The 20,252-nt window shown below is 34.0% G+C and overlaps 1 protein-coding gene across 3 annotated transcripts in view; it reads right to left on the reverse strand.

Moving 5' to 3' along the window:
* The window catches only part of NID2 (nidogen 2), a 117,351-nt gene that overhangs the window by 67,500 nt on the left and 29,599 nt on the right, over positions 1-20,252 (reverse strand). For all 3 annotated transcript variants that reach the window (XM_051977941.1, XM_051977943.1, XM_051977942.1), the window contains exons 5-8: positions 18,844-18,993; positions 18,346-18,591; positions 4,187-4,387; positions 3,069-3,299 (exon numbers count right to left, since the gene is read on the reverse strand). In XM_051977941.1, coding sequence (XP_051833901.1) covers positions 3,069-3,299; positions 4,187-4,387; positions 18,346-18,591; positions 18,844-18,993 — 828 coding nt within the window. The remainder of the gene's footprint in view (positions 1-3,068; positions 3,300-4,186; positions 4,388-18,345; positions 18,592-18,843; positions 18,994-20,252) is intronic.

Here is a 20,252-nt window from a genome sequence, read left to right on the forward strand (position 1 = left end):
GTGTCCAGTACAAGCAGCTCCACTATCTTTAGATAATCTCCAGGTCATGTGGAGAGATCCAGAAAATGGTGAATAGAAGGGACCAGATAGGTTAACTGCTTGGGGGAGAGGGTTTGCTTGTATCTCTACAGATGGAAAAGGAATCAGATGGATGCCAACGAGCCGTATTTGCCTCGTCCATCGGAAAGAGACAGAGAAGACCCTTGAAACAAAGGAAAAGACCCAAGAATCATCAGGTGCTTCCATATCTGACTACATGTGCCACTGAAAAAGCATGGCTCTTAACATAATGTGAATGACAATTGACTCATGAACACAAAAAATTGTTAATGAGACTGCTGCAGAACTTCAACATCTGCAGGAAGCATTGGATTCCCTGACAGATGATGAGACTTTTTCAGGACTTCAAAACTTACAGGAATCATTGGATTCCCTGACATGTGAAATGAGGAAGTGAGGAAGTGATTGATTTTGGACTATCTCTTGGCTGCTGAAGGAGTTGTATGTGTGATTGTTATTTATCTAAACACTCCTTTTAGGACTTATGGGCATGTATAATTCCTCATGTTGATTCATGTTGTTTGTTATATCATTACTAGCCTGTGTATATTACTGTGTGCTTGTGTAACACTTCCCATGCTGATGAATTTATGTATACCTGTTTCAATTAAAACCTTTCAGCCCAGAGGAAACCTGCTAACAATATCTGGTTTGGCTCCCCATTTCCCCTTGGTGCCCATCTCCATTCCTGAGAAGTCAGAGATGGCGTGACCCCCTGTGTTCTAAAACAAAGAAAGTGGGAAATGTAGAAGATCTTAGATAGTGGGGGAACTCTGGGAAAGGTGTACTTGAAGCAAGGATAATTACAACAGGGTATTTACTCAGTGTGACTGATGAGATGATGGTTCTCTAGTTCACATATGCTTAGTGTGATGTAATGATGTAAGCAGGCTGAGGTTTTTAAGGGCTGAGAGGACTAGAGAGGAGAGAGCTCAAGCTCAATCTCAGACTCAGACTCAGACTCAGACACGGACATAGAGGAGACAGAGATGAGGACTCAGACAGAGAGGAGACACAGAAGACAGAGACCAAAACAGAGATCCTCCTGGTGGCTCTCCTGCATTCATCTCTCCTCCACCTAAGACCAAGTCTTGTCCAGAAATCCTCCAGAGAGCTAGTCCAAACATTATAATGTGGAACCAAAGAAATGTGATACAAAGATTACTTGCCATTCAACCACTTTATAAACATCTTAATGTTGCTTGGCAGAAGATTTCAGTTTCAAATAATCAAAGTTATTTATTTTATCTCTTGTAATTGCCTCATATATTTGGTTAATAATATGTCTTTTATTTGTGTGAAAGGCATAGTATGATCTTTAACAGTAAGATCATATATCTATTTAGAACTGTTGTGAAATATGGTAGAAGTTATTAATCTAACCTTAATTTTTCCCAGATTGCATTCTAGTTCTCCCAAAAGTTCTTTTAAAATAAGTTTCTCCCTCAGTTATTTATGTTTTGCCCTTTACTATGCTAGGTTATTGAGTTTTATTGTTTCTGAATCTCTCTTCTCTGATTTGCTTCACTGATCTATCTCTATTCTATAACTAATATGAGGTGATTTTTTTTTTTTTGGTAACTGCTCCTTTTTAATATAGTTTGAGGTCAAGAAGTGCTATTCGCTCTTCATCATTATGTTTTCTCACCATTTCTCTTAATATTTTTGGATTTTGTTTTTCTAAATGAATTTTGTTAATATTTTATTAAATTCTATGAAGTATGATCTTGACAATTTGATTGGTCTAGCATTAAAATTGTAAATTAATTTTGGTAATGTTGAAATTTTTATTATGTTGGCACAGCCTAGCCATGATCAATGAATATTTCTCCAGTTTTTAAGGAATACATTATAATAGAATGCATACAAGTCTTTTGTGTTCTTTGGGAGCTTGATCCCTAGATATTTTATTTTGCAAAGCAAAAAGATTTCTTTTTTTATTATTGCTTTTTGTATTTTGTTATTATTTTGTAGTAATGCCATTGATTTTTGAGGAATTATTTTGTAGCCTGTAATTTTGCTAAATCTATAGTCTCAATTAGTATTTCTGCTAATTCCCTTGGATTTTTCCAAGTAAATTATTATATTTATCATCAGCAAACTAGGATAGTTTTATTTCTTTTTTACTTTACTTTATGTTTTTAATTTTGTTGTCTTTTTTTGCTTAGGTTGCTAGCATGACAAGAACCATACAAAATAATAATGTGAAGGCTGCTTCATTACTGTCATTATTAGGAAACTTTCTAGAGTATGCCTATCACATATGATGTTTACTTTTAGTATTAGATAGATGCTTTTATGATATTAAAAAGACCCCAGTACATTTATTTGTATGGGTTTTTTGTTTGTTTTTGGTTTTTGCCTTTTTTTTTTTTACCATAAAATTATCATGCCTTCTCAGAGGCTTTTTCTGTTATTGCGATGATCGTGTGCTTTTAGATGTTTGTTTTTAATGTAAATTCTTTTGATGGTTTTCCTAATGTTGAACTATCTTTGTATTATTAGAATGAATCCCATTTGACCATAATGAATGATTCTCAAGTAAATCACTTCAGTATTACAGGATTTTGTTTAAAATACTTAAGTTAATGTTTATTCTTACCATGCTGTATGTATCCTAATATTAGGACTATGTTTTTTTCATGAAAAGATTACAATAGACTACTTTCTCAGTTTTAAAAAATAACTTATAAAGAATGGATACTAAATGTTTTTTAAAAGAGCATATAAATCCATTAAGGTCAGGAGGCTTTTTTCCCCTTCAGACTTTTATTTTTCTTTATGGCTAGATCTGTTTACTTTTCTGAGACTGAGCTATTTAAGATTTTTACTTGATCTTCTGAAAAATATAAATAATTTTTTCATTACACTTTCCAAGTTTTAGAAATTATTTCTTAGAAATTAGAAGAAAAGAATCATAAAATCTTTATTTTCTGAAAGAACTTTTGAGAGCAGATAAATGAATAAAGATTAAAATATAACCTTTGCCAATAAAATGGTTTTCTTACCTTCCATGGGGCCAATCTGATTGGTCATAGCATATCTAAGCACTTTTTCTTCCTCATTATATAAGGCAAAAATACGATCCACATTTAGCTGTTGAGTTGTAGGAACAATCCTGGGGTTAGGAGTGTGTTTACAATCCTGGTAAGTAATATTCTGATGTAAATGATAAGAGAATGTTTGATTGATTTCACCAAATGAAAGATAATATCCTCTGGAGGTTGTAGAAGTCACAGCTGCAAAGGAAATGTTAAATTGTTAAATGAAAAACATTCTTTTAAAAATAGATGTTCTAGAGCACCAGCCCTGAAGTCAGAGGACCTGAGTTCAAATCTGTTCACAGACACTTAACATTTCCTAATTGCATGACTACAGGCAAGTCACTTCCCCCAACTGCCTCAGCAAAAATAAATAAATAAACAAATAAATAAATAAAAATAGCTGTTCTCACTTTGGTACAAGATATTCTAATTCTTAAAATATGGTTAATTAGGAAACCTGCAATCTAATATATAGGATACAGAAATTGCACCAAATCAGCATACTGAACATTTTGAAATGTAAAAGAAAGAAAAGGTACTATACAAAGTACACTATTTTGAGATCGATATTTCTCCCAGCATTATAGAAATTAAAGCAAGTCTGAATAAGTAATGAAGGAAAGAAAAATTATAATTTTTTGTTTGAATAGTGTTTTGATAAGAACCTACCCTAGAAGAGACAATTTATGGTTATTCTGTACTTTAGTTATTCTTATATAATATAAGGATTAATCAGCTGAGACTGATTCATGTCTTCTATCTCTACATTCTCTCAGGGTGAAGTTAATCTTCTCTACATGCCAGGAGAAGGTAAAATGTAAGTAGAGTTACCTGTTACAGGTCTGGTCAAAACTTTAGTGAAGATTATAGTCATTAGCTTAAAACAAACTTTCATTATTAGTTCTGAACTTTCATTATCCTTATATTCCAAAGCCCAAAGAAATAAAAAGTTAAGCATATTTTTTATTTAAAATCAGAGGCTATCATATAGGGAGCATTATTGTTCATGAATAATAGTATCTAAGATTTTATCTGATATGCAGGAAATGTAGAATAATAGCAAAAAAAAAAGTTATATATACCCAAATTAGAGTAGTGGTAAATCTCCTTGTATGGTGCAATATATGCTGTAAAATTTGCTGGGATGAAAGGCACTTTGCCGCGAATATCTGTCTTAACACTTAGGTAGTTTTCTGAATCAAGTCCTTCAGCAGTATGAATAATATGAACTTTCTCTTCTCCTGGATAGAAGGTGATGTCCATCTGACTACTGAAGGTAGCACCTTTTAATAGAAGAAAAAGAAGGCAGTAAAAGAAAGAAAAAGAAATAATTCTTGCTCAGTTCTTTCTCCTTTTCATTTCTTTTCATTTCAGAAATAACTAAGATTATCAAAAAATCAAAATCAGCAAACATCAGTTGTTGGGGAAGGTGTCAGAACAAAAAAGTGGTAAGCAGTATAGAGAATTCCCCTCCATAAAACTTCTCCAAACAGACCTAGAAAATGTACCAAATCAAATCCTAATAGAGAAATCCAGAAAAAGTCACAATAAGTTATCTGTCTACCCCAGCTTGGTATAAGGAGACAGTCATTGGGGATGAGATCAAACCAAGAACAAGCTGCAGAAGCACTCTGGCATCTAGAGAGAAGCTACACATTGAATGGAAGAGATCTCATACTGATATCGCAGCACCATTAGACCCACAACCAGGGACTGGAATTACAATAGGTAAGAATTAGCCACTTTGTCATTCACACAGTTCTGGGTCATAGATCAAGAGAGAATTCAGAAGAGGACTTCTTCTAGGGGTGATGTTCCTAGATATGGAGATTCCAGGTACAGAGTAGGATGTCATTTCTAGTCTTTTACCCAACCTGAAGAAGAATAATCAGGGGAAAATATCAAACAATAAGGGATAATCTACTATTATGAAATAAGTTTTTCAGCGAAATGATAGAGACTGATGCCAGAAGTAGTCTATTATTACTTAGACCCAAAGTTTAACAATAATCAGTGGAGGATTATGGAATTTGGAGGGGAAGCAATCAGACTTTACTCTTGATCAGACCATTTTGGCACACTGAAAAGCCTGCCCGAGATTCTAAAATAACACAACTAGCAATACATAAAGAAAGCAGCAATATTACAGCCCAGGCTTTCTCTCTAGTCCAGTCTTAATATCAAATCCAAAGTCAGAAAGTAGGTTGGAAAAATGAGCAAATGGAGAAATAAAAAAATAATCCCCTAATAAACAACTATTCTGGTGGCAAGAAAGCTCAAGACACAAACCCAAAAGAAAAGAATGACTCCAAAATATTTACAGTTTCAAAGAAAAACAAATCTTAGACATCAACTGAACTGGAATTCCTGCAAGAGATGAAAAAAGGCTAAAAAATTAAAAAGGGGTGGGGGAGGAAAATGAAACTCTTTGAGGAAATAAATTTTTAAAAGAAATGAGAGGTATGGAAGAAGTAACTGGAAGGGAATTAACAACTTGAAGAGATATAAAATTATGTCCAAACAAAAACCTTCCTAAAAATCAGAATGGACCAAAGAAAAGACAATGAGGCAAGAATAAATATTAAAACCAAGTCAAAAAGTTGAAAAAATAGAAGAAAATATGAAACATCTAACAGGAAAGACATCTGACCTAGAAAACAGATTGAGGAGAAAAAAATTAAGAATCACTAATTTATTTGAATGTCATGACCAAAACAACAACAACAAAAAGGCTGCAATCCCATTTTAAGAAATCTTTAAAGAAACTTTCCCAAATCTCTTAGAAGCAGAGGGCAAAGTGGAAACAGAAAGAATGGAAATTGAAAGAAAATCCCTAAACAGAAAATCCTAGGAACATTATTGCCAAAATCCAGTTTCCAGGTAAAATGAAAAAAAAATTATGTAAACTGTGAAAAAGAAAGAATTCAAGTATCAAGGAGCCAAAGTCAGAATCAGCCATGATTTTAACATGATAAATAATATACAATAAGGGAGGGATTTATCCTAAGCAAAACAAATATAGTTATGCACAAATATATTTATGGCTCTTTATAATTTTTTAAAAATTTAATATTTTATTCTCCCCTCAATTACAAGTACAAACAATTTTTAAAATTTATTTAAAAATTTTTTGAGTTCCAAATTCTCTCACTTCTTTTTGTCCTCCCCACCCCCACCATGAGAAGGCAAATATTTTGATATAGGTTATATATGTGTAGGCATGCAAAACATATTTCCATGACTGTTGTATTCATGTTGAAAAAGAAAACAGACCAAAAGAAAAAACCACCGAAAGAAATAATTTTTTAAAAAGTATGATTCAATATATACTCAGACTTCATCAGTTCTATTTCTAGAGATTTTTCATTATAAGTCCTTCAGAACTTTTTGACTTTTGTATTGTTGAGAGCAACTAAGTCATTCCCTGTTGATTATCACACAATATTACTGTTACTGTATACAATGTTTTCCTGATTCTGCTCATTTCACTTTGTATCAGTTCATATAAGTTTTTACAAGTTTTTCTGGGAGCATCCTGCTCATCATTTCATTTCCTTTCTTTTTTAAAAACATATTTCCGTATTAGTCATGTTGTGAAAGAAAAATCAAAACAAAAGGGAAAAATCATGATAAAGGGGAAAAAAAGCAATAACAAAGTAAAAAGAATATGCTTGGATTTGCATTAAGCCTCCATAACTCTTTTTCTGAATGGGAATGGCATTTTCCATCTCAATTGTATTAGAATTGTCTTGGATTACTTGCCTAAGAAGGGCTAAGTTTATCATAGCTGATATGTGACCTCAGACACTTACCAGTTCTGTGATGCAGGGGTAAGTCACTTGACTTTCTTCATCTGTAAAATGAGCTGGAGAAGGAAGTGCCAAATCATTCCTGTATCTTTGCCAAGAAAACCCCAAATGCAGTCAAAAAGAGTCAGACATGAATGAAACACAAGTGAATAACAAGTTTATATTTTGGAAGAATTTGAAGATCAAAAAGGAAAAGAAAATATATTCCACTGAGTTTTTCCTACAAAAGAAGTCTTCTACTTGGAAAACAAACTATTGCTTAAATATGAGGATATCAAGCTTTTAAACATAATAATTTATTTGGAATTTATAGAATCAAAGACTAATATTTCATTAAAATATTTTGTTTTCAATAGCCAGAATCCAAATTCTTATCCTCCTACTCCAGACACTTCCCTCAAATAACAATATAAGAGAAACAAAACCCACTTCAAACATGTAGTCAAAACAAATTTCTACATGGCCACATCCAAAAAAAAAATTAAATCTTCCATTCTCAAGTTTTCATCTCTATCTGAGTAAGTAACCATGTATAATCATGGTTAGTCAATACTCTTGATAGAGTTTGCATAATATTCCAAAACATTTATGTTGTTGTTAGATGATTCTATAATTTTGAGCACTACCCCCCCACATTCTCATTGTTTGTTACCTTTAAAAGAGCCATTATGTCCATCAGTTGGGGAATGGCTGAACAAATTGTTATATATGATTTTGATTGAATACTATTGTGCTATAAGAAATTATGAACAGAATGTAATTAAAATAACAGTTCTAACTAAATTAACCTACTTATTCAGTGCCATACCAATCTAGCTGCCAAAAAATTTATTTTATAGAGTAAGAAAAAAATAACAAAATTCATCTGGAAGTAATGAAAAAAATGTAAAAGGAAAGCAATTTGGCCATACCAGACCTGAAACTATATTATAAAGCATCAGCCATCAAAACCTGGCTAAGAAATAGAGTAGTGGATCAGTGGAATAAGTTAGTTACCCAAGACACTATAGTCAATAACTACAGTAATCTACTTTTTGATATATCCAAAGATTCGAGCTTCTGGGATAAGAACTCACTATTTGACAAAAATTGTTGAACAAACTGGAAAAAAGTATGGCAGAAACTAGGTATAGACCAACATCTCATACCCTATAACAAGATAAGGTCAAAATGGGTTCATGTTTTAGACATAAATGATAATACTGTAAGCAAATTAGGAAGGAAGTGATAATTTACCTGGAGGATCTTTAAAGAAAAGAAGAATTTATGACTAATCAAGAAATAGAGAGCATTATAAAATGCAAAATGGATAGTTTTGATCACATTAAATTTAAAAGGTTTTGCTCAAACAAAACTAATGCAGACAAGATTAGAAGGAAAGCAGAAAACTGGGAGGAAATTTTTTTACATCAGTTGTCTCTGATAAAAGCTTTATTTCTCAAATATATAAAGAACTGAGTCAAATGTATAAAAACGTGAGTAATTTTCTTATTGATAAATGGCCAAAAAAATAAACAGGCAGCTTTCAGATGAAGAAACCAAACCTATCTATAATTATATAAATGTTTTAAATTACTATTGATAAGAAAAATGCAAATTAAAACAACTACGAACTACCACCTCACACCTATCGGATTGGCTAATATGAAAGAAAATAAGAAATGTTAGCAGGGATGTTGGAAAATTGGAACACATTCACTATTGGTAGCATTGTGAACTGATCCAACCATTCTGGAAAGCAATTTGATTCTGGGAAGATGATGGAGTAGATCAGGAAATTCCAAGCTCTTCAGATTTCTCACACAAATAAAATAAAAGAATACCTTAGAGTACATATAAGGTGGTAAAAACAAAGAAAGAATTGGGATAGAACAGTGGTTCTTCTGGGACGACCTGAAAACATCTACTGCTGTCTATGGCACTTACAGGAGGATAGAGTTCTTGGTTTTGAGTTCTAGGCTAGAGGGAGGACCTGAGGCCAGAGACACCATCCCTTATACTCCAGGACTAGAGATGATTACACTAACAATTTGTGATATATTTAAAAAAAAAAAAAAGAATAGGCAAATGAGAAAGAATCCAACATAGAAAGTGGCTATGGAAATTGAAAATACCATGGTTCATCTTCAGAGGAGGATACTGAATCAAAAAAAAAAAAGCCTCTCCTATGTTAAAGAGTAATGTAAAAGGTCATCTGCCCAAAAATAATTCATAGAACACAAACAAGACTTTAAAAATGAAATCAGAGAGACTGAGAAAAAAATCCAAGAAAAACAAGATTATGAAAAGAAAGTCAAACAATTAGAAAAGGAGATCCAGAATCTTAAAAAAGAAAATGACTCTTTGAAAACTAGAATTGGACAAGGGGAAGCCAGTGAAGTTATAAAATAACAATAAGTAATAAAACAAAATATAAAGAATGAAAAAATCGAAGAGAATGTGATACATCTCTTAAGAAAAAAAAAGAACAGATATAAAAGAAAAACATGAGATAATGAGACTGCCTGAAAGCTATGATAAAAAAAGAATACTGACATAATAATATAGGAAATTAAAGAAAATTAACCCGAAGTGTTAGAACATGAGGGGAAAGTAGAAGTAGGAAAAAAAATCTACCTATCATTCCCTAAAAGAGCTATCCTATACGGATACAAGAAATCATAGCCCAAATCTGAAATCCCCAGGTCAAAAAAAAATATATTAAGAGCAACAAGAAAAAAAAGTGATTCAAATACAGAAGTCACAATTAGAATCACAAAAGACCTAGCAAGCAGCTACATTAAAAGACTATAGGTATTGGAACACTACAAAGAACAAAAGAACTAGACTAGTAGCCAAAATATTATACCCAGCAATGTTAAGCATAATTTAAATGAAAAAAGAATATTTTCAACAAACTGCCAGACATTGAGGATTTTGTTGCAAAAAGACCTGAACTTAATAAAAACTTTGACATATAAGATCCAAGAGAAATATAAGGTAAATATCAAAGACTAATTACAAAGAATGAATAAGGAAAAATTATTTACCTTTTGTATATGGAAATGTAAACTATATTCTAAGATTGTTATTTATAATTAGGAAGGTTGAAAGAAAGACTGGAGTAGAGCTGAATATTATGCAATTCTAAAAAGAAAAACTATGTAGGAAAAGGTAAAAAGAATAATTATGTTATTCCTATGAAGTATGAGAGGAAGAAGTGACACAGAAATTAGATAGGAAAGACAGGCTGGTAGTCCTGGAATCCTACTCTCATTGGAAATGGACTAAAGAGGAAACAATACATACATACATACACACATATATATGTGTAGATAGATATAAAAGTTTTCTAAATTTATAAAGCAATAAGGGGGAAGGTAGATAAGGGGTGGAGCACACAGGGTGTGTAGATTAACATGAATGAGATAAATTTTGTAGAAGGAGGGATGAAAGAAGAGTATAAGAAAGGGATCCTTGAAGGGGGTTAGGTTACTTAATAGCAAAGCAAGATAGTGGATAGAAGTAAAACAGATGAGTCAGCAGTAATAGAAAGTAAGAGGTATAATAATAATAATGAACAGGAGTAGAATTTGTTAGAGAAAAAAGCAGAGATAGTATCAAAGTTAAAACTAAAATAGGTTTAATCAAAAGAGAAAAATAGGGAAACTACACCATATATCAGCTATATTAATAAATATTGTTTTAGACTATTTAAAATCATTTGACATTTGGTTGGAATATTGGTTGTGGTAGATTTAGATGATTTGTTGGTGGATTTAAAAAATATGGAAAGGATGATGGTATACTGGAGGAGGAATTTACTAAAAGATTCTCTTCTATTCAATCTCTGAAAAATTACTTAAAATGTCAAGCACTTACAATTCAGCATTTTACTATGCATGCTTTATTTGATTTATAATACAAAGCTTTGCTAATTGAAATCAGAATAGAAATTTTAATAATGAAAGATGTGCTAACCAACTCATAATTAATTTAAATGGTACAGAGCTGGGATGTTTTCCAGTTTGTCAACACAGTCTACAGCAACAATTCTTATCGTATGTTTGTTACACTTATCTGCTCTTGCCTCATGAGCAGTTTTCCTTTTTCAATATATCACACGCTTTTCAACATAAAATTGATAAAACTGTTATTAATAGGATAAGGAATTGTAAAAGCTAAATATTTAATAATTATGTTTCATGTGAATACAGTTTTGTTTATTAAAAAAAAAAACGTGGAAAGGCTTGAACTTATGAAGGATAATGTTATTCACCTTTAAATAAATAGAACAATGTAATACAGCCTTACACACACACACACAATACATATATATATATACATATACATATATGTATACATTTCTATTATTATAGATATCTATGTATATATGTGCATATCTATGTATGTATAAATATACCCATGAATGTATAAATATATCCATGCGTAATTGTAGCCTTCTTGGGGGGGAAATAGAGAGGAGAAAAGGAGAAAAAAAAAGAGTAAAATAAAAAATACACAGCAGAGAAAAAAGAATCTACAAGGAAACAAAGAAAAGATGGGCAGCTCTCAACCCAGTGTGTAGTATTTATTATATAGCCTTTCTTGAAATCAAAATTTATTGTTTCATATTTAAAATCTTCTTGTGGTCTGCTGTGCACAAGGCAATTTTTTTTTGTTTTGTATTTAAGTTTTAAATTAGTATATTTTTAAAAATTAAAAGAAAACCTGTGCATATCCTTAGCCCCAGAATAACTGTCTATTCCAAAGAGATTTTTTTTTAAAAAGGAAAAGGATCTATATGTACATAAATATTTAGAGCAACTCTTTTTGTAATGGAAAAGAATTGGAAATCTAAAGGATGTCCATTAATTGGGAAATTGCTGAAAAAGTTGTATGTGGCATGTGATTATAATGGAGTGTTAATTATACTATAAGAAATGATAAGCAGGATGCTTACAGAAAAACCTGGAAAGACTTACATGAATAGAAATGAGCAGAACCAGAAGATCACCATACACAGTAACAGTAATACTGTACAATGATCAACCATAAATGACTAAGATATTCTCAATCATATAAAAATACAAGATAATTCTAAAGAATTTATGATGAAAAATGCTATCCACTTCCAGAGAAAAAACTGATGGAATCTGAATGCAATGGACCATTTTTTTTTTTTTTTAATTGGTCTGTGTTCTCTTTCATGGCATGAAAATAGGGTTGTTTAAGGAGGACTAAAACCTCTGGTGTGAGGCATTGCTGAGTTTTTTTCAAGGCTGTATGTTCATCTACATGTTCATCTTAACTTTGGCATTTAACTCTTGCCTGTGGCTCCATGGCATGTGCAGCAGACACACCCTGGTAAGTCATCTCTGCAGAACGGCTAGACCAATTTGATGGTAACTGACAGACCTCAAAATCATTATGCATTAAGAGGATATCTACCTCAGGCAAAACCCTCTTCAAGTAGAATGGGTAGATGAGAACAATTTGATCCAATAGCTATGAAGGTGTATGAAGCAATATTGTGGAGCACTTAGAGCTTGGTCATATATCAGACACTAAGATCACCTATCGTGTCCCAAGTTAAAATCAGTAGCTTTGATTTCTGTCTGGTCACTGGAAAAGAGTGAAATTGAAGACTTTTTTTCACTTTATTTCACTTAAATCCAATTCACATGCAAATCAAGGCATTACCTCATGATGTCTTTGGTCCTTTTCAAAAACAAAGGACAAACAGTAACAATATGGAAATATGTTTGGCATGATTGCACAAGCATATAACCTTTATCCAATTGCCTGCCTTCTTAATGAATGGAGGTGAGAGATGATGGGAGATAATTTGGAACTCAACAATGTAAAAAGTAAAACTTAAAAGTTGTTTTTGCATGAATTTTGGGAAAAAATACTAAAAAGAGAAAACAATAAATTAATAAGGGTTGAATACACAATTAAAAATAAATGGAGATAGGGATTTTATAAGGATATGACTGAAGGAAATTTTTATGGCTCCTGATTTTAAAGATAATGGGGGGGGGTAAGTAAGTCATTAGTTCTTTCATTGACAGAGATTATAACTCCTATCTGAATTGGTCAACTTTCTAGTGAACAACGATTCACCAAGCATTTTTTAACTCCCTACATGTCAGGCAATATGATTGCTGTTAGATATACAAATTCTCTCCAAAAATAGCCTCCTACCATCAAGGAGCTTTCATTCTCTAAGGGAAACAATGCATACACATGTAAATAACTACAAGGAAATGAAAGTTATATATAAAGCCAAAGTAATGCTGAAAGTATTAAGGTCATGTGCAAAAATGTTTGTGGCAGCCCTCTTTGTAGTGGCAAGAAACTGGAAACTGAGTGGACGCCCATTAATTGAAGAATGGCTGAATTATGATATATGAATACTATGGAATATTATTGTTCTGTAAAAAATGACCAGCAGGATGATTTCAGAGAGGGTTGGAGAGACTTACATGAACTGATGCTATGTGAAATGAGCAGAACCAGGAGATCATTATACATGGCAACAACAAGACTAATATGACGATCAATTCTGATGGACTCTTCAACAAAGAGAGGACTCAAACTAGTTCCACTTGTTCAGTGATGAAGACAGTCATCTACACCCAGAGAGAGGACTGTGGGAACTGAATGTGGAACACAACATAGCATTCTCACTCTCTCTGTTGTTATTTGCTTGCATTTTGTTTTCTTTCTCAGTTTTTTTTCTTTCTTTCTTGATCTGATTTTTCTTGTGCAGCAAGATAATTGTATAAATATGTATACATATATTGGATTTAACATGTATTTCAACATATTTAACATATATTGGACTATCTGCCAGCTAGGGGAGAGGGTGGTGGGAAGGAGGAGAAAATTTGGAACAAAATGTTTTGCAAGGGTCAATATTGGAAAAATTACCCATGCATATACCTTGTAAATAAAAAAAGAAAGAAATTTTAAAAAGAAAGTATTAGGGTGATGGCTAGTAGCTGCCTCATGGGGACTTAGATCGAGGACTAGACATTTTTTTTCTGATCCTCATTATCTCTCAAAATTCCAAAATATTAACTTATGACATAAACTTATTGCAACTGTCTCTACAGATTAAGACACTTAAAAGCTCTAGTGAGGTGACAAATTGATGATTTAACAGAAAGGTTTATCCCTATTATCTAATGTACTCATTCAACACTCTTTCTCCCATTAGCTCAATAATCTGTACAATGGGATTCACTGGGCTTATGCTCTGGTATACATTTAATAATTCCCTTGCTACTACCACAGTCTCTACCAGTCCACACTACTATTAGTAGTGCCTTTAACTATGCCTTTAACCCATGACTACGTAGTAGCAAGCAACAAGAATCAAATCTTCCCCCATCTTTCACCCGTGCTGATGATGTGGAAGCATAAGAAGGTTTTTATGGTCCATCTGTTTTGTTATTTTGCTATACTAAACCAATATTCAACTACAAGAATAAAACCCCTAAAGGACAGAGTTATTTGGGACAGAGTACCATTAGATGTATGTGCCTCCAATCAGACTCAAGGGAAATAGAAGTGGCAGCCAGCTGAAGCCAGTTCTATACTCCTCCTTGCCCCAACAAAAAAATTAATGTCCCAATATAGAGACTGAAATCGTTTTGAGATCCAGACTCCCAGAAACTACCATCAAAGAGAAAAATAGACTGAAATTGTGAAATATTTCAGGAGTAATAATGAGCACAACAGATGAATCAATAGGATAGATATTAATAATAGAAGGGAAAATGACCTTCCTGATTTGAAATAATAGGTTAATGTGGTGAAATGAGGTGAAACTCCAAATGAATCGAATAAATATTGTAAACAAACAAACAAAAAAGATGCATCAACACTAATGAGGCAGAGGACTCTGTGGATTATCAAACAAGCATAGAACTACAGCAGAATGTTTCTTAATTGTTCAGGAGATAAAAGCAGGACCCTACAACAACAGAAATAATTTGCAAAGGAGAAAAATTTGAATTCATGGTGGTAAATCTTTCCAAAGAAACAAAAGGGAGAATTGAATAGGAATACAATATATAAAAATGAAGGACAAAGTTGAAGAAGAGAAACAAAAAAGCAATATTGTTAAATGAACACAAAGCAGAGCTATATTGAGTGACCTCCCAACTCCCACACCCCCCAAAAAATTATCCAATGAGATCTAGAAAATGCTCTAGACCAAATCCTAATTAGAAAATTCAAGGAAGTCACAGTGAGTCATTATAGAGAGAAAGTTCAAGTTCTCTGAACACTGGAGATGGGGTTTTGTTATGGGAACAACATACTAGTAACTGCTGGAGATCTAATTCTGACCAGCAGAATAGATCCCTTCATGCGAGAGGATGATAAGGATACAAGGAGACTGAGAGGCAGTTGTATTCTCTGACCTCTGTCCTCTTTTCTCTTGCCTCCAATTTCATTCCCAATTCACAAGCAACATCTGAGTCAGTAAAGGCTGCTTTGCAATTCCTTAAAGTGTGTTAAGAGTCACAGCTGTGGGGGGCTTCTGGAGAATTATCCTGCTCCTTCACACTTAGGTATGTGTAGCCTTTATAGGCTATATGGCATATCTCAGAGAGAGCAATGCCTCATTGCCTCTAACAACTCCCCCTTTTTTGTTAAAAAAAAAAAAAAAACAAAAAAAACTGAGAGTTCTCATGTTGACAAATGCTTCCTTAAGCACCTCAGTCTGGGAATCTCCAAAACCTTAACTTCTTTCCTCAGCACCTCCCAATCCTAGACCCTAACAAAGACCTATAACAAAAACTTGTCCCGTCTTTCTTCCTAGAGTGACTAGCAGTCTCGAGGTCTTGTCTCCCTTCCCATGGTTGGTTTAGCCAGCTCACGAGATCCCTGGCCTCTATCCTCAACCCCACACTTGGGCTGCCACTTACACCAGACTGTCTGGGCACACTATTCTAGGCTGCCAGAGTCTTTCATACCAGTCTTTGGGATATTCCTGGATAAACACTTGAAGACGATGATTGGGAGGTGCAACCTGTCTTTTATTCAGTCATTCTCTCAGTGGGGTAACAGGAAGCAAGAACACGAGTTCTGCTCAAAGCTGTCTATTTATGCTTTCTCTCTTCCGGGATTACCCTGTGCCCAGCCCACTCAGCACTGCAACGATGGAGCCACAGAAGAGAGAATGCTGGAGTTGGTGCTTCTGACCAGAAGGAGATCTAGCAAGAGGGTACACCCCTCACCATTCAAGGAACTTATTAGCAGTTCCTTTAATTCTTGCAAGACACAATCTCCTGCCTCAGAGAGCAAGCCCCTTTTTACCTCCTGGGCCTGCCCTAACAGCTAATAGGGCATACAGGTGTTGAATCTTGTGAGATGTCATGGAGGCAAACTTTCTGACAAATGGAGAGGAGGACTATAGTCAGAACAGACACTTTTTATAAGTCTCTCACCAGTCTCCTGGTTTAGTCCTTTAATGTGTTGGCCCATTTAATTATCCTGACTGAAAAAGTCTTACTGGGTCTCTTCTCCCTTTCCTTCCCCTGGAGTTACTGAAGGAACTCTCCTGGGAGCATCCTACTCACAAATAACTCACGAATAGTTCTCGAATAGCTCTTGGGCGCTGCTGCTTCTTTGTTTCTTATGCTTCTTGTATCCCTGTTCAGGTGCCATTTGTTACAGGAGCAACCTACTAGTAACTGCTGGGGATCTAATTCTGATGAGCAGAATGGATCCCTTCATGTAAGAGGATAATAAGGATACTGAGGAGACTGAGAAGCAGTTGCATTCTCTGACCTCTCTCCTCTTCCCTCTTGCTTCCGATTTATTTCATTCCCAATTCACAGCTATGGGGGATTTCAGAGAATCAACCTGCCCCACCCATCACACTTAGGTGTGGTTCTTTACAGGCTGCATGGCATATCTCAGAGACAGCAATGCCTACTTGTCCCTAACAGGGTTTGATCAGAAAGATGGCATGCAGTCATTTCAGTGCCCAGGGACTGAGGCCATGCATTAGGCAAGTTTGCATAAATAAGCCAAGAGGTACATTAAGGAGACAGAGCATTCAAAAGCAGAGAGGTCAGTCAGAGAAAATGCTCAGAATGAGAAAATGGAATGTTTTGTCAGAAGGAACAGCAATCAGACACTAGATTGCATAGTCTATAAAAGAAGAAAGGTGTAAGAAGATTGAAAAGATAGGAGAAGGAAAGGTTATGAAAGCTTGTGAATACCAAACAAGATTTTATATTTGGTTCTGGAATTAATGAGGAGTTACTGGAGTTTATTGGATTGGAGGAGAGGAGGGAGGCATGATGATATGGTTACAACCAGAGGTTAAGAAGATCAATCTGAAAGCTGACCACAGCATAGACTGGTGCAGAATAAGACCTGTGACAGACACACCAGCAACAATTTATTGCAATTGCCCAGGTGTGAAGTGATGAGGACCTGCAATGGGGTGGTGGAAATTCAGAGAAGAGTAAGGGATGTGAGATAGTGGCAGAAGGCTGAGTGTCTGGGAGGAGGATGGTACCCAAAATAGTCATAGCAATGTTCAAAAGATTTTTTGGGGAAAAATATTCTGAGTGTAACATGTCTATGGGTCACCCAATTTAAGACATCCAATAGGCAGTTGGTAAAGAGAGACTAGTGTTCAGGATAGAAGTTATGTGTGCAAATAGATCTAAGGATCATTGTATACAGACAATAATTGATTCTATGGGAGCTGAAGTAATTAACAAGTGAAACAGTAGAGTGGGAAAAGAAGACTATGGTCCGGCTAACATCCATAGTTAATCATGACATGGATGAAAATTCCACATAGAAAATGTAAGAAAACCAGGAGAAAGCAGTGTCATAAAAATCATCTAGAGATGAGAGAGTATTTGAGAGAAGAACATGATCAATAATGTCAAAAGCTGTGAAGAGGTTAAAAAGAAAGGATGAAGATTCAATATAAGCAATTTGACTTGACAAGGCAGAAAGTAATGAGTAATGGTAGTGAACCTTTATGAAATTGGGCATAATAGTTCTCAGACAACAAATACAGTCTGTCACTACATTGTGATCCTTTTTAAATAGAAATTATATTCCACTGATCTAGCCTTTGAAAACCCATACCATGATTAGGCTTTAGATTAGTGGAGGAAAGTGACAGAAAACTTTAAGTATTTACCAAACTTTTATCTGAATTATGGAATTATCATAATATTCTATGAATATGAATTTTATCTTCCTTCCTTCTTTAAAAGCACTATTATTTATCTGTGTGTCTAGAACCTAACATAGTTCCTCGCATATGCTTTTGTAAATGTTTGCTGGGTTAAATGCAACTTTGACATCATCAAGACTTTGTACTAAAAATCTGGGACATGATTACAGCAAATAATCTAATGTTCAATTAAACATGTGCTCTTCCAGAAATGAACTGTATTACTTACCAGTAATGCTGAAGCCATTCTCATAGCCTGGTTTTTCTAAAGCAAAGAGCCAGCCAAAGAGGCCTCCAATTGGAGTGAGGGGCAACAGGGCCTGGGCTGCAGGATGAGGAATATGGCTGATGGCTATATAGGCTCTCCCATCATTCCCTACAATGTAGGCATGCAGGTCTACCTCACTGAAGGACACTGGAGTCTGTCCTACGTAGAGACGGCCACTCACTTTCCCATTGACTCGGTGAGGTGCATCTAAAAGATGGAAAGAAGTTACTTCCAGTATCCACAGTAATGAGAGATAGGATGTGTGCAGAAAAATAAATTCCATAGATCATTTTAGAAAACTAATTTCTGAGCAAAAAATCTCTACTTCCTCTTTGATTGACTTCTACAGCTAACCTGAAAGAAAGAGAGGGGAAAGTTTTCAATAAATAGCCCAACCTAGCTCTGAGCTGATTTGAGTTCCCAAAAGACCTTTGCAGAAGTGAAATAGAATCTCTTTACCTTCTAGCAAACAATGCTTTCCATTTCCATAATACTTGGACTGGCAGTGGCAGCAGAAGCCCGTGGAATAGTCTGTACAAAAAGCATGCTGAGAGCATTGACTGTGGTTCTGTTCACATGTTTCCTTGCTGGCAGCTTGATGTATGGATACTGAAAATAAAGGATATGTATGTGAAAAATGACCATGTTAAAAAGAAGAGCTCCTTAAAATTAAGTCAAGAAAACTTCACCATAAAATCAGATGTTATTTGTGTGTTTGAAAAAGAAATTGCAAAAAAGTTTTAGAATATTACAGGGCCTAGCAGAACAAATTTGAATGCTGGCAAAAAGCAATGCCTGCTGAAACAGAAGGTTACTATTACTAATTCAGAAAGCAAAAAGTCAGAAAAAAATTCCAAAGCAATATACATTTTTAAAATGCCTATAAGACACTGTGAGGGTTTTTCCCATAGTTTAACCTTTATCAACACATTCCTAAGTCTAGAAAATCAACAAAACAATAAATCAAGCCCTGATTTGTAGTGACTGATAATTTCTGAAGTTTAAATGCTCATACTGAAAATTTAACAATCAGCTACTGCACACTGTATAGAGCTAACTCTATCATGCCCCTGTGTGTCCTCTGATAAAATGTTTCACCCTGAGAGCAAGAACTCACTTTTTTTCTTTGTTTTTCCACCATAAATTTAGTGCCTACCCTAATGTTGTTGTATAATCTTTTTTAGTCATTTCCAATTCTTTGATACTCCTGAGGTTTTCTCACTTGTAAATCCAACTGGCCCTGGAGATGTTTTCTTAGGGAATTCACTGATGTCTTGTTCAATTTCTTTTCCTAAATGTTTTTTTAAAAAGTATTTTATTTTATCTTCTGTTAATCTGAGTAATTTATATTTTTGTAAATATTCATCTATTGCCATTAATTGTCAAATTTGTTGGCATATAGTTGGACAAAATAGTTCCTAATTATTGCTTTAATTTCTTCATTGGTGGTAAATTCACTCTTTTCATTTTTGATGCTGCTAATTTGGTTTTCTTTTTTTTCTAATCAAATTAACCAAAGATTTATCTGTTTTGTTACTTTTTTCATAAAAATCTATCATCTATTATGTTTATAGTTTTTCAATACACAATAGCCTCATATTCTTGAAAATACATTTTAATATATTGTTGCGGCTTTTTTATTAACTTATTTAATAGTTTCAAATCATTATCCCCCCTCCTCCTCTTCCACTATCTCTTTCTGTCCATTAGCTATCAAGAACATATTGTAAAAGAAGTCATTTGATAAAAGATCACTTCTTTTTCTTTTTTTTGCCAATAAATATCTGGAAAGGCAACAAAAATAGAAATATTCATATTCTCAACTATGTATAATACCTTTATAAAAGCTGTTCATAGGCATAAAAACC

This window comes from Antechinus flavipes, chromosome 2 (genome assembly GCF_016432865.1).
Source record: "Antechinus flavipes isolate AdamAnt ecotype Samford, QLD, Australia chromosome 2, AdamAnt_v2, whole genome shotgun sequence".
NCBI classification, from domain to species: domain Eukaryota; kingdom Metazoa; phylum Chordata; class Mammalia; order Dasyuromorphia; family Dasyuridae; genus Antechinus; species Antechinus flavipes.